The 14,251-nt window shown below is 36.9% G+C and overlaps 1 protein-coding gene across 2 annotated transcripts in view; it reads left to right on the plus strand.

Annotated features, from left to right (window-relative positions):
- Positions 1-9,140: 9,140 nt before the first annotated feature.
- mecp2 (methyl CpG binding protein 2) overlaps positions 9,141-14,251 on the plus strand; it is a 39,167-nt gene continuing 34,056 nt past the window's right edge. For both annotated transcript variants that reach the window (XM_049017394.1, XM_049017395.1), the window contains exon 1: positions 9,141-9,255. In XM_049017394.1, the coding sequence (XP_048873351.1) occupies positions 9,224-9,255 (32 nt within the window). In that variant the 5' untranslated portion in view covers positions 9,141-9,223. The remainder of the gene's footprint in view (positions 9,256-14,251) is intronic.

The raw sequence follows: 14,251 nt of genomic DNA on the forward strand, positions 1-14,251 counted from the left end.
GTAATTTTTTTTTTCTTCAAATATGTGAATTTAGATATTTGGTATGATGGCCATGACAACATGTAGCTATACACCGGTCAGCCATATCATGAAAACCACAGACAGGTGAGGTGAATAACGTTGATCTTGATACAATGACACCTGTTCCATATATTTATTATGCAAGTGAACAATCAGTTCATGAAGGATATTTTGGAAACAGGAAAAATGGATAAGTGGAAGGATCATAAATGTAAGGTAAGGAGTGACTTTTGGAGCTTTTCCACTGCTACCGTGCAGGAACCAAGCTATACCCGCAAACTGACAGTTTTCCATCGCAAAGTATGCACGCCGTACCAGAGCCGTACCCACACTGACATGACACTCCTTGCTAGCAGGGCCGAAAGCGTGACCAAACCTAGCTGGTTTCCTCGCCACCATCTGATTGGTCAAAATGCACGGAGATACTAATGATCTGCATCGATGAGGGGAAAAGGGACATATGCCATATATTATTCATTATTTGTATCACTTGCTTTGTATGGAGCTGCGTGACCACAGATCAGTCAGAGTGCCCATACTGCCTCCTGTCCACCGCCAAAAGACGAAGGAACAGTGGAAGAAGGTGGCCTGGTCTGATAGTGTCGTTTTCTGCTGTATCATGTGAATGATTGGGTGTTTGTGCATTGTTCACTTGAGGAAGAGATGGCATCAGGATGCACTATGGTGAGAAGGCAAGCTGGTAATAGCTGGCTCTGGGCAATGTTCTGCTGGAAACCTTGGGTCCTGTAATTCTTGCAGATAATACCTTAACACATACCACCTAAACATTACTGTAGACCAAGTACACCTTTTCATGGCAAAGATATTTCCCAGTGGCAGTGGTCTCTTTCAGCAGGATAATGCTTCCTGCCACACTGCAACAGTTCAGGGATGGTTTGAGGAACATAAAGAAGAGTTCAAGGTGCAGTCTTGGCCTCCAAATTTCCCAGATCTCCAGTCGAGCCTCTGTGTGATGAGCTGGACAAACAAGTCCAATCCAAGGAGGCCCCACCTTGCAACTTACAAGACTTAAAGGATCTACTGCTAACATCTTGGTACTATATATATATATATATATATATATATATATATATATATATATATATATACATACACACACACATACATTTCTAAACAAACAAATAATTGAAATTTAAATCAAACTTATTTTTTGAAAATTATTTTTCAATTTCCTTAAATATAACTAATGACTAAAACAATTTTTTTTCAAAAAAATCAAAAGACAAACATCTAAATTTGTGAAACAGTCCTTTTGTTCTCGATTTACTGGCACTACTTGTAAGAGTTTACAAGCAATTAATTACACCTGATAATGCAACATCTGCTTTGGATGATTATATTGATGTTTAGCAGAACATTCGTTATATAACATTAGTTATATACAGGTAGAGTTGTATGTTCTTCCCACGTTTGCTACTAGGTTTCTTCTGGATATGCTTGTCTCGTGAATGTTCATACATTTAAAAAAAATGTAAGTGTAAGAAATTGAACATGAAAAATAAACCTCCAACAACAATTTATAGCCATGCTGTCAAATAATCCTCACCTGTTTATTATACCTTTGTTAAAAATCCCAAATAATTCCTAATTTTTCTCAGTCCTGTCTAGAGATATAATAGGTGGCAAATCCTTCCAAATAATACACTTTCGATACTTTTGCACATTTACGTTTTTGTCGCCACCTCGTGGCAGAAATGTCATACTTCAAGTGTGAATGTTTAATGTGCTTATTCACATTTATTATATTTTATTATATTTATTACATTTAAATTTAGTGCATGCACCACTATTTTATATTTGAATAATAGATATGATGCTTGAAGCAAAAAAATAATTTCTAAAATATTGATATTGCTAAAAGGTATTAATGATGTACAAAAATGATGTGCATATTACGTACAAAAATTATTTACCCTGTGATACCTATTGTGAACGCTTATGGAACCTCCCTGCAACTTTTATCTGAATGTGCATTGTCTAATCATGCGCGATTTTAGAGAGGTGATAATCAGATTGGCCACCCTCAGATACCACCCCAATTTTTTTTTAATTGCCCGTATATTCAATATTCAGTTTGTAATATCTTTCAGTAAGCAAGCCTGGTAGTTTTTAATCACAGATCCTTTATATTCACCGGCAGGGGTGTACACCGATCATTTTTGTGTTCCTAGCCCTTTTATTATGTGGGCTGAATCATGTTAGTACCTAAAAAAAGACGCGATATCTGATGTAACGAGACGTTGGTTCGGCAGTTTGAGTTTATAGTAAATATTGATTAATATTAGATTTTTTTCCAGATACACTTAACGTTCAATAGCAGGTGTTGAATGGATACAGTGCAATTACTAATGAAAATAAAAATAGGCCTACGTAATCTGAATTTCACGTGGTGTGTATTGTCGACCATATAGGCCCATAGTCCATTTCTTAAATCAGACTTTCCTGAACATGCCTATAGCCCAGCTGTCTTGTTCACATACAGTGGACACAGTACAATTATTAATAAATACGTATAAAAACACATATGTGAAAGTTACGAGGTGTGCATTGTCTCCCGTAGTTTAATACTTAAAGCACACTTAACGGGACTTGTCTAGCGCTTAGATTTATACTTATTAGCATTTATACTTTAAATGGACATTGTGCGTTTTTTTTTTATTAGTAACGGAAAAGTATTGCAAAACCTGGGTTCGAGTCTCCGCCTGGGTCACATGTGTGTGGAGTTTGCATATTCTCCCCATGTCGTCGTGGGGTTTCCTCCGGGTACTCTGGTTTCCCCTACACAGTCCAAAAACATGCCGAGGCTAATTGGACTTGCTAAATTGCCTGTACCCAGCTAACATGGACCATGTGCCAACCTACTTTTAATGTCTGGGTTACGTCAACTCAACGTCTGCAGCTAACGTAAAATGCACGTTGTGCCAACGCTCAGTAAACTAAATATAATTAAGAAGAAAATTATAAAAATTCTCTAAAAAGGGAACAAAAAGACACACTCAAATTTTCCAAATGAAATTTATTATATTGTCTTAAAATTAATTTTACAAGGGATATGAAATATTAAAATCCCCATAAAATCTAACTTTTTACATGTACAAAGTTCCGAGGTACCAAGTAAAACTGACATCAAGAAATACACAGCATCTTGAACATCAGGCATTACCCAGGATGACATCAACAACCCAAATACATGTAATATAGAATGTTTGAGGTCACAACTTGTTGCCTATAATTTATTTCAGGTAACCCTTAACATTCCAGTTGTTATGATAACAGCTATGTTAACAGGACATTGATAAATAATTCAACTCAGCAGTAACAATGAAAAATGAACATCATTAAATTGCATCACAAATAATAAAATCACCTTGAATTTTAAAACATTTGTACCCAATTATGTTAATTTTCTTGTACTTTCACTACAGGTAATACTTGTATTCTATGTACATAACACATGGTCCATTGTGAACGCTACAGTTTAATAAAGAAATATTAATGACATTACCCTGCTTACACAATACATGTTTATGCAGAAAATGATTTAAAAGATATGCAGTTATATATCAGTTTTTTGGTCCCTGTCACAACTGTGGAATGTGTTAAACAAGTATCTGTACTCCGACCTAACACACAGCCCATTTATAAAATACCTATTTTAATCAGTTACTTGTTAGGTATTGATTCAAACAATTTTAACCTAATATTCAGGAACACTTCAAAATGAAAGCCATTATAAACTACTTGACAGAAGCAGATATTTAAACAAATATTGGAACATTTAAGACTAGTTAGAATAGTGGATGCCAACAGGACCAAATAATGTATCAACGCCTTTTTTAGTTATAAATGTGACCCATCACATTCAGCGCGACTTATAACCGGTTTTGTTGTGATAGGTCAGAAATAAGGTAAGTGTAAGTGACTAGGTCTACATTTAGAGATACAATCTGCAAATAGGCACAGTTTCAACAGCCAAAATGACAACTTTTTTTCAAACATTTGCAACTATAAAATTTTTAGATAAAGGATGGACAAAATATTGCACCAATCTCTACAGGAGTTATACAAAAGTTATTTGTAACGTATAGACCAGATTATAATTTATAGTGAAGCAAAGTGTGCAACACAAAATTCGAACAGTACTTGTGATTTTACAAATCGCACCAATGACCAACATGATACATCAGCAAAAATTAATTCTTCATTAGATAAAAAATGTTCCAACCTTGAAAAGGATTCAAAACCAAATTGCCTGCTTACCATAATGTAAATTTACTGAAATTTAACTTTATTAGTAGCACCAAAAATAGATAGAAAAAATGAACAACTCCAGATTTGTGAAATATCGAACTTGTCCTAATAAATTAATTGTATCTCCAAAACTATTCACCTCAGCAAAGGCTCATCAGGAGGCGAGCAAATAACCAGACATGTACTTTCAAAAGGTAAAATAAGATATCTTCTAGGGTAAAGACAGAGTTATCTCTCATCAACTTTAAAATTATAGAACTTCATTTGGCAGAAAAATTGTTTGTGTACAAAACTAAATCATTGTGTAAAATATTGGTTAATGGAAGTACCCATAAACGTGCTCTTTACATCTCATCATCACTTTTGTCACTCAAGACAAATAGGATAGGTTTAGGATAGGTTTTGGTAATTACTATCGTAGTTTTCATTAGTTTTGTCAACTAGATGTTTCTATTTTTTCTAAGACTGGTCTGTATACTTAGTCTTGGGTTGATAATTAGATTCACTGAACTATTTACCTTCTTCCCTTCAGTAACTCTCAATCTGATAGAGTCTGCAACTCTTACTATAGCGCCTTTCTTGAATGTACTGACCTTTTAAATCAGTGTTCTTTTAGGATACAGCTGAAAATATACTATTCAACTCAAACCATATGAACAACATGGCAAAAGAATTCAATAATGAACAGTACATTACATAGGATGTTTTTATAATATGATTCAGTTCAATGTTCCGTTCAGTCCTCATCCATTTAATCAATGAGAGGTAATTGCACAATCCTACCACAATAACAGTGAGATAGTCTTCCAGTAGGAAAAATAAAGTTCAAACCGTGTCCCTTCGAGCCGGTTGTGACGTTGTCTCAGCCTCTTAAAGCGCGAAATCCTTGGGCAAACCTCGCCGTCCGATGTCCTCCTGCACGCGCGTCTCCTCACACATGCACACGAGCTAATGAACTTTCGTCGTTATCCCTCGATGCCCGGGAAACTCTCCCGGGTGGAATAAAAACCTGGCCAAAACTTCTCTGGATAAGGTCGCTACCGTTTCAACAATCTGCAACACTGTTTTAACTAGAAAAGATCCGAAGTTCACCTTGAAAACTACAAAATTATTCAAACTTCGCGTCTCTGCTGCTTCTTTAGCCTGTTGCCGTTAGTCTCTCTCTTTCCTATGCACTACATTACTGCGTATGCACGAGGAGAAGGGAGGGGCACAATTTTTTTATATGTAAATGTTTTCACGTGTAAATTAGACTATTTTACAAATCTTTGTTTTATGTCTTATCTTATAGTTAATTATTTACTAAATATTTATTTATTTTATTATTTACAATATTCGTAACCTGGGTTACAGACGCGATGAACGTCTGTCGGTAAGCTGACGAAAACTTTCAACAGGATCAAGTTTATTTATTAGACACGCCTTGATAATAGCAATATAATTAAGTGTCTAAATAATCCTTTGGGAGTTTGCATGTTGACCTATGATGAACTCTTTAATTGGCAATTAAACACAACGTGCAGTTTACGTTAGCTGCAGACGTTGAGTTGACGTAACCCAGACATTGAAAGTAGGTTGGCACATGGTCCCCATAATGTCCGTGGGACGTTGGTTTTACGTTGGCCACAGGGAATTGCACACATTTACTTATCACTACTTGGTTTACTACACGTTGGGACAACGTGCATTTGACGTTCGATGCAGACGTTGAGTTGACGTAAACCCGATGTGCAGATGCACGTCCGGCCAACATATGCTAATGACGTTGGGCCGACGTTATGTCCGACGTTATGTCCGACGTTCTACCAACGTTGGGCCAACGTTAAATGTTAGCTGGGTTAAGCTGTCATAGTTGTGGTATACTGTACATTCTGGACGTTGCCTGCACGTCTGGACAACATCCGGGACTGACCATGAGTTAGTCAATACCCGACATTGTCAGGACATGAAGCCAACGAAGAAAAGGGATTGTTATGGAATCCTTTAAACTTTTTCTGTGGAGGTATAGGTTGTACAGTTCATCTTGATCTGAAAAGAAATCTGTATAAATTCGATCTTGGACATAGAGTAAAGGTCTATGAGACGTCTGACAGACATTACGCTGACGAATAATTTGGACGACATCAAGTGTATTTCATCGATTCAGAAAGAAAGGAAATTAGCCTATTAAAAGGCAGTTAGTGTATCTAACAAACAATAATATCCAAAAATCTTATTTTCATTATGTAGACCATTATGTTGGCCAGACGTTGTGTCGACGTCCGCTTTTGACCATCGACATAACGACCAACAGCCGACGTCGGCCCAACGAACCAATGCTATCTGGGTAGGAGGGCATGTGTGAGTGAATGGTGTGTGAGTGTGCCCTGCGATGGGCTGGCCCCCCATCCTGGGTTGTTCCCTGCCTCGTGCCCATTGCTCCCGTGATAGGCTCTGGACCCCCCAGTAGGATAAGCGGTTTGGAAAATCAAGTCTCCAGGCGGAGACTTGAACCCGGGTCCCAGAGGTGTGAGGCAACAGTGCTAACCACTGCACCACCATGCCGCCCTGTCACGATTCATTAATGATGAATTAGCATAAGATCAGTATGCAACTATGACTTAGTTTGTGGCTAATTAATGCATAAGTAATAGCATAATACCATATTATTTGTGCCCTGTCAAGTGAAGTGTTACCGAAAATATTTTACACAGTATACGCATATTTAACTTAAATTACGGGCGCAGACTTAAGCTCTTCTGACCAGTCAGTCACATTTGGTATCATAGCTTGCTTAACATAGGCGTTATAGGCCTTTTTTTTTTTTTTAGCAACCACTGGCTTTGTATCACATGCATGTGCTCTTATTTGTGCAAAATAAAATTACGATATACAACATACAGACTTAGTGATGATCGCATGCGCTGACATTCAGTTTGTCGTTTATTTTGTCAGTGTCTGTTACTGTAGTTGATGTTTTACATAGCAGTTTTGTCATAGCAGTATTACCAATATAACTCTTGAAAGTCTCGATGAGTTAAACAGTACATCCTCCCACCCCGCCCATGCACGACGCACAACCCGTTCTGGCGCCAGGGCTGATTATAACCTTAAAAGCCTTTAAATTGGTTATGTTGGTGTCCTGTGGCAGGGTTTACTAACACCTTGGAATTTGATCTGCAGAACTAAGTCTATAACTTTAACCACCTTAAATATCCAAAGAATCTGTTTTATTCATTATCCAGAACATCTTAGCTAATTGTCTTATTATACCAGTATGCTGTATGTTGCAATGTATGGTATATTATGTCATTCAGATTAGTCATTTTTGTTCATTTAGAGGAATTTAGAATCCAGGGTTTGTTTATTTTTAAAATAAACTCATGAAGACTTTCTGTTTATTTGTCATGGTTAATGCTATCCTACTGCCTTAAAGGTTATGCAAAATAGGAGACTGAACATCAACAATTATGTGTGCATTTAGCCTATTAATTTATGTTTTAGCTTGTTATTAGTAGAATATTAATGCATATAAAAATTCCACACACTGTACATGCACATTACCAACACATTGTGGCCACCTCTAGATATACCTTTGCCACACTTGGGTTACCCCAGTTAAAAATTCCTAGAACCACCTCTAGGTTTTTAATACAGAGGTTGGCTACTTGAATCAGTGATAGACAAATCGTTGTATGCTATGGTTGTTGAAATTACAAGATGCTCTCTCAATGAAAATGAATAAAAATTTGAAAGGAAGAACTTCTTCGAATGGTCAGTAATTAAGAAACTACTCAAAAGCAGCACAAAGTCACTCATCTGATGGGGCAACTGGTTATGATAGCTTGTTGAACAGAAAATAATCTGCTGTAGGTTATAAAGTCATAGAATCAAGTCAGACTATTGAATAATGTATTCATATTAAAGATGACATTGAAGGAAATGAAGGAAATAGAGTGTGGATGGCACTGTTGCGTTATTTGTCAGTGTTGTAGGTTTGAATCCTGGGTATGTGAGTTTGTTCTCCGTCATGCAGGCTTCCTGCCAAAGGCATGTAATTTGGTGACCTAGTGAATGCATGTATGTGGTATGTGGTCATGCTGTCCCCTGCTTTGCGCCCCATATGGCCTGGGATAGGCTTTAGGCAATTTCTGTGACTCTCTTGGGTAAATGGGTGGAAGTGAAAAAGCCTTACCAGCATTTAATTAGTAAATGTTCTATACACAATTTCTGTGTGACTAAATTGCAATTATACTTGCGTAAAATAGGACATTTTCACAAGTAAAGTTCAGAAGTGGGAACTGGCAGCATTATGGAATACCGTAACCTTTATGTATCTTTTTAAGTATTGCTGCAGTAGAAGGAAATTATCTTCATATGGTCGGTAAAGTAATTGTACTTAAAAGTAGTATAAACGTATACAATCATTAAAACTATATAATTCAAATAATTATATCATATCGATATCTGAGAAGATCCAACGGGATTGTCTCGATTGGTCCAGAGAATCAATGTGACCTGTGTAAGCCTATGAGATTGTAGTGCGTTGTTTTCGAAAAATATTGCCTCCTAATTTGGTGATAAAAAAAATATTTCTACCAGTGGGATTTTCTACAGCCTACCAACTCCGGCGCAAGATTGACGTGCACTTTACATTTTGCGGCCAATGACAGTTACACAAAGCATCAACGACGTTCCGTAAAGCCAATCGACATGTATCAATTTACTCTTTTAGGCGGAGAATTCCGGGGATCCTTTTCGGATGAAAATGATTTCGCAGTTGCTTTCTTGTTCTCGCGGGATTTCAGCGCGCTTGCTTGATGAGGAGATCTCGCGCGACTGCTCCCGAACGGAGACGGCGTGTGTTAAGAGGAGGGCGGCGAAGGGGGGGGGGGCGCCCACTAAAGATGTGTAGTGAAATTCTATTTATTTATTTATTTAAATAAAAAAAATGGCCGCCGCAGAGAGCGGAGAGGAGAGACTGTAAGTGTGAATTAGCTACATAAGGTCTCATTTGAGTGTCTGCGCTGATTCGAGGTGCTCGCTGTACACACGCGAGTGTTTAATTTTGTCTTTTAAATTATTGTACATTTATTGTTAGCCGGTGTAGAGAGGCGGAGAGAATACGTCAGAGTATTTTCTCCCGCTTTAACATTTCAGTGGGATGAGAAGAAAATTAATTTGCGCGTTTGGTGGGAGGAGGTGTGTTTGTCTGTGTCATTTTCTGACGTTTCTGAAAACTCATTTGCTTTGTAGCCAGCTAAAGTTGCAGTAATTAGTACATTATTAGTAAATGATTTATTTCCTTTTTCTAGTTTTTATACTTCATGCTTTCTTTCCTAGGCTGCTTCCACACCCCTTTGTAAGCAGATTTTAAATTCAGCTTCGCGAGCTGCCTGGCTAGGCAGCTAACTTGTAGCCTGCTGACTAGATAGTTATTTCGTTCTTAAAGTAACGCAGTGAAAGAAACCAGTTCGTCTTACCTTTGCCCCGAATATAATCTTTTTCTGACATTTCGGGAGACCTGTGCAGGATTTGATGTCTCGTCTTTTTTTTTTCCTATTTCGGCATGTAGCAAGCTAGCTTGCTGTATAATTTGGCAGCCTCATACATTGCGTAATGACTGTATTTTTATTATTTAAGGAAAATAGGTGTCAGAATGGATATTTTTTTGGTTAAATTTTTGTCTTTGTTGCGTAGTTTTTTTGTGTTTTGCTATGAAGAAACGTATAAGTGTATTTAAATCTAACGTGCGAATTTGTATGAGGTGCGTATGAGGTATCTAAGCTAGCGCTAAGTTACACTCATGTGTTTCCTTAAAAACGTTAATCTGGTAACGTTATTTTATGAAATCTGCGAGTTATAACTCAGGATATGTATATTTCTGTTTCTGGAGTTCGCAATAATATGTTAAAGACACCTCGCATCCCTCGCGGATACACGGATAGGCTTGTTGCGTCATTTGTTGTGCTTGGGGAAAGACTGGAGGTTGACATCTTTATGCATATAAAATTATTTTAACATCATGGACTTGCTAATGTATGTGCATGCTTAGACGTGTTTATTCATTCTGTGATAAAAATGACCAATTTTCTGCCCTTGGACCTGGTCTTCGCTAGCGATTTGGCGTATGAAAATGATCAGTGTCTTCTAGGTACGCCGTGTGATTTACATTACCAAATTGGAAAAAAATAATTAAATGACAATTTATACGGACGCGAGATTTTTAAACGCTACGTATGCGGTTATACGCAGTGATAAAAAGCAATGTTTCCCTAAAGAAATGGTCTGTAATCGGGATGCAGACGAATACATTAATGTGAGTTAGCCCTGAACGTTTTAGCGTGACAGGCACCGCACTCGCATTGCTGTCTATAAGTGCGTCACTGTTGGTGTGTGGGGGGGGGGGGGGGGGTGTTTTTGGGAATTGTGTCTTCGCTTGGGATATAGTTGAGCTGTATAATTTGGACTCAATACGGTGAGTTGAAATATATGCATAAAAATGCTTTATGAAAAGAAAGCTTTGGTTGTTTAGTTCTCAAAATTTAAAAGCTACTGATCAAAATAAAGGATTTGTCAGTTGTATTTGATGGATATTAGTTTATTTAGTATTGTTTAATAATTTAAAAAGTTTTCCGTCTTTTATACTGGAGGAACTAAGTTTATTTGAGCTTGTGTGAGATTTGTCTGGCTTCAAAAGAAATATCTTGCTTCAAAGTAACATGGAACAAATGCAATGCTGCTGTAAGTGTGATATGTGCTCTCCTGCTGATTTCTTACATTTTAAGAATATAACAGTCCCCCCCCCCCACCATACATTCCTGGAATGTACTCCATGTAGCTACAAGATGTGAGGTGGGCTGCACTACTTACCATTATCGTAGAGCCTGTGTAAAGTAATATCTGAAGTTGATTTGAAACACAGGAAATGGTGACTATATCACATAATTCACCCCGAACTGTTCAGAAGTGACATACCAACCTACGTCTGAACTATGGCGCTAGGGTTAGATTTTGTAATTCTGGAAGAAAAAGGTATACATTACAATAGATTTCTGACACGGGGTGTATACAGAGGTCATCCTCTGGTTGAATTTGACCAGGGATGAATCCTGTCATATTTGTATCATAATAAAGGCCAATGTTTAACATAAGAAAAGTAAAGCTACACACAAAAAATTATCATTATTAGTATACATATTGTTATGGAGTTAAATGGTAATAATCACATCCAGTGAAATCCAAACATTCAGTGATCTACATGTCATACAAAACTAAGTTTGATTGAAATTTGGAAAGTTGACCTCCCCCGGTACCTTGAAATGTTATCAGTTAAAGGGAGTGGGGTTGAGTAGTGCTCCCTTTCTCTACAGCATCCCTGCCTTGATCACAAAAATAGAGGAATTGATGTCGAGGCAACTTAACGTGTGGCTGCTCGAGCAGAACACTTTACACTACATCTCATAAACCTTATCCACTCAAAAATGTGTCATACGGTGAATCTTACTTGCTTACCTACTTCAGTGGTTTCTCACTATGTGCTGCTGACTGAAATCTTAAAATGATTTATCTACCGTTGTCATTTATCAACTTTTGATAAGCATTTATTTTTATTTGCTGTATACCGGTTATTCCTCTCCCACGCTATGTCTTGTCTATTGATTAAAAAATGGCCAATGGCAAACTTGACATTTCATAGTCATAATATAAAGGAACTTTCTTTAGACTTATGTCACATGTTAGGCCTAAATATAGGCCTGTACTTAATAAAGTTCTGCAAAAGAGGGTCATTAATCCACCAGTGTTTTTAAATGTTTGTATATTAAATTGTAAGGAAAATGTATTTTGTGGTGTTTAAATTGGTGCATAATCCTTATTGTGGTGTTACCACTCAGGACCATTTTAACTTGAACTCTGCCTTTGGGCCCTGGATGTTTGACACACTTGGTGACTTGTTTTGGCCTATGACAGTTGTGAAGGCTGACCCTGTGAGCTCAGCTTTGAATGAAAATCTTTTTTCCTCATCCAACTACTCCCGATTAATAATAAGCTGTGGTTACTAAGTACTTTGCTGCTTGCTTGTTTGTTTTTTGTTTGTTTGTTTTTTTCAATTTTCTTTTTGTGTATGATACACCTTGTCTGAAATGTATTGCCTGGTTGTCATGATTGGCCTTTAATGCGTTTTCTTAAATATATACACAATTAACTAAAGGCTATGTTTTGTAAGCAGGATTATTTTTACTGAGCTTTCTCTGTGTTGAAGTTTCAAATTTCTGTGGGATTGTACTAAGAAAATGTGAATAAAGTGGAGCAAATTTCTGATTTTAAATATCACCACTGTCTCCTAACTAGAGCTTTCGTGATTACTCGATTAAACTCGATTACGTGATTATTAAAATGCCTTGATTTAAAGTTTTCTTTCTCGATTATTCAGCAATATGAGCAATATGGTGGAAGGAAGATGATGATTAGAGATGAGGATCCAAATAATGACCGAAAGCATCGTTTATGTAGAAGCATTTTGCATCAAAAGTGAATGAAAATGCAGTCATCTGTCAGCATTTCAAAGCGGAACTTAAATATCACCACAGCACGACTGCAATGCAAATGCATGTTAAAAGAAGACATTCATGTTGGAGAGACACCAAATGATGCAAGGTTAGATATGACATACCTGCCATTTAGTCTCTGAGTAGCCTAGCATGCCTTTATCACCACTTTGACTGAAATTATTTTGTTTAATTTACTTTCTGCAAATCCCGTATGTCAGACTGCTTAAACAAAGATTAGACTCTTTTAGCTGCATCATTTTACAATATATGATACATAATTCTAATTTTTGGTATATTTTTTGTGAACGCATTGTGTGTTAGGGCTGAACAATACTGGAAAAAGTTCACATTGCTGTATTTGTAGTGTGTGTGATATGTAGCAGTTGAAAATTTTAAAAATCTGTCAGATGAGCTGGTGGTGGTGTGCTTTGTGCTAGCAGATGTAAAGCAGTGCCGACAAAACTTACTTCTGCTCAATATTGTCTGTATGGAATACAAAATATTTCCATATAGTGGAAGACTTTTTTTTTTTTTTTAATATGACCAGTTCGTTTTCTTTTCCCCTTTTGACTTGTTTAATTTCTTAAATGTGCCAGAAGATCTATGAGTAAGTTCAACACCAAGGATGGGAATGATCATGATTGTCTTGGGCAGAGCATGCAGAGTTCTTGCAAAAACAGTGGCGGTAAACTTTTTTATTTATTTATTTCTAAAGCATATACTGGATAATGTTGAGAAGAAACCACCATTAAAATTGCAAAGCTTGCTAAGTTATGTTTCATCTGACTGAGTAAAAATATTTTAGCACATTTTATTGATGACGTGAACCCAGCAGACTATTGTGGTCCTTCCCATGTGACAGTTGCATGTGCATGAAATGCCTTGTCGATATTAACGTTGCACATATTGCAAGTCTAGAAAATGAGGTCAGTATAGTGGCGCAGTGGGTAGCACTGTCATCACACACCGCCATGTTGTGCGTGTGTGTGTGCGTGCGTGCGCGTGTGTGTGGAGTTTGCGTGAAGTTTGTGTGGAGTCACTCTGTATGCGTGACTTTTCAGTGGATTTTCCAGTCGTGTCATTAAAATACGGAATTACAGTAGTTTTACTAGAGGTGGAATATGATGAAGGGTACCTCCCTATAAAGTACCATTGTGCAATTTAAATAAAGAAAAGCTATTAAATTAGTTTTATAATGATCGTTCTACGGACATTTTATCTGAATGGTTTAGCGTTTTTAAATTCTATATTTTTAAAACATAAAAAGTTTGATCCCAAAGAAGTTTACAATAAGTGGTGTAGTTTATGATAATTATTTTGTGATGGAATTGTTGGTGCTTGTTCAAGTGAGGATTTTTAAGTATTTTAGGGAAAAAAAATCAGATTTGTTTTAATTTGGCAAAATATTTTGATTTCTGGAACCTTTG

This window comes from Brienomyrus brachyistius, chromosome 6 (assembly GCF_023856365.1).
Source record: "Brienomyrus brachyistius isolate T26 chromosome 6, BBRACH_0.4, whole genome shotgun sequence".
NCBI lineage: Eukaryota > Metazoa > Chordata > Actinopteri > Osteoglossiformes > Mormyridae > Brienomyrus > Brienomyrus brachyistius.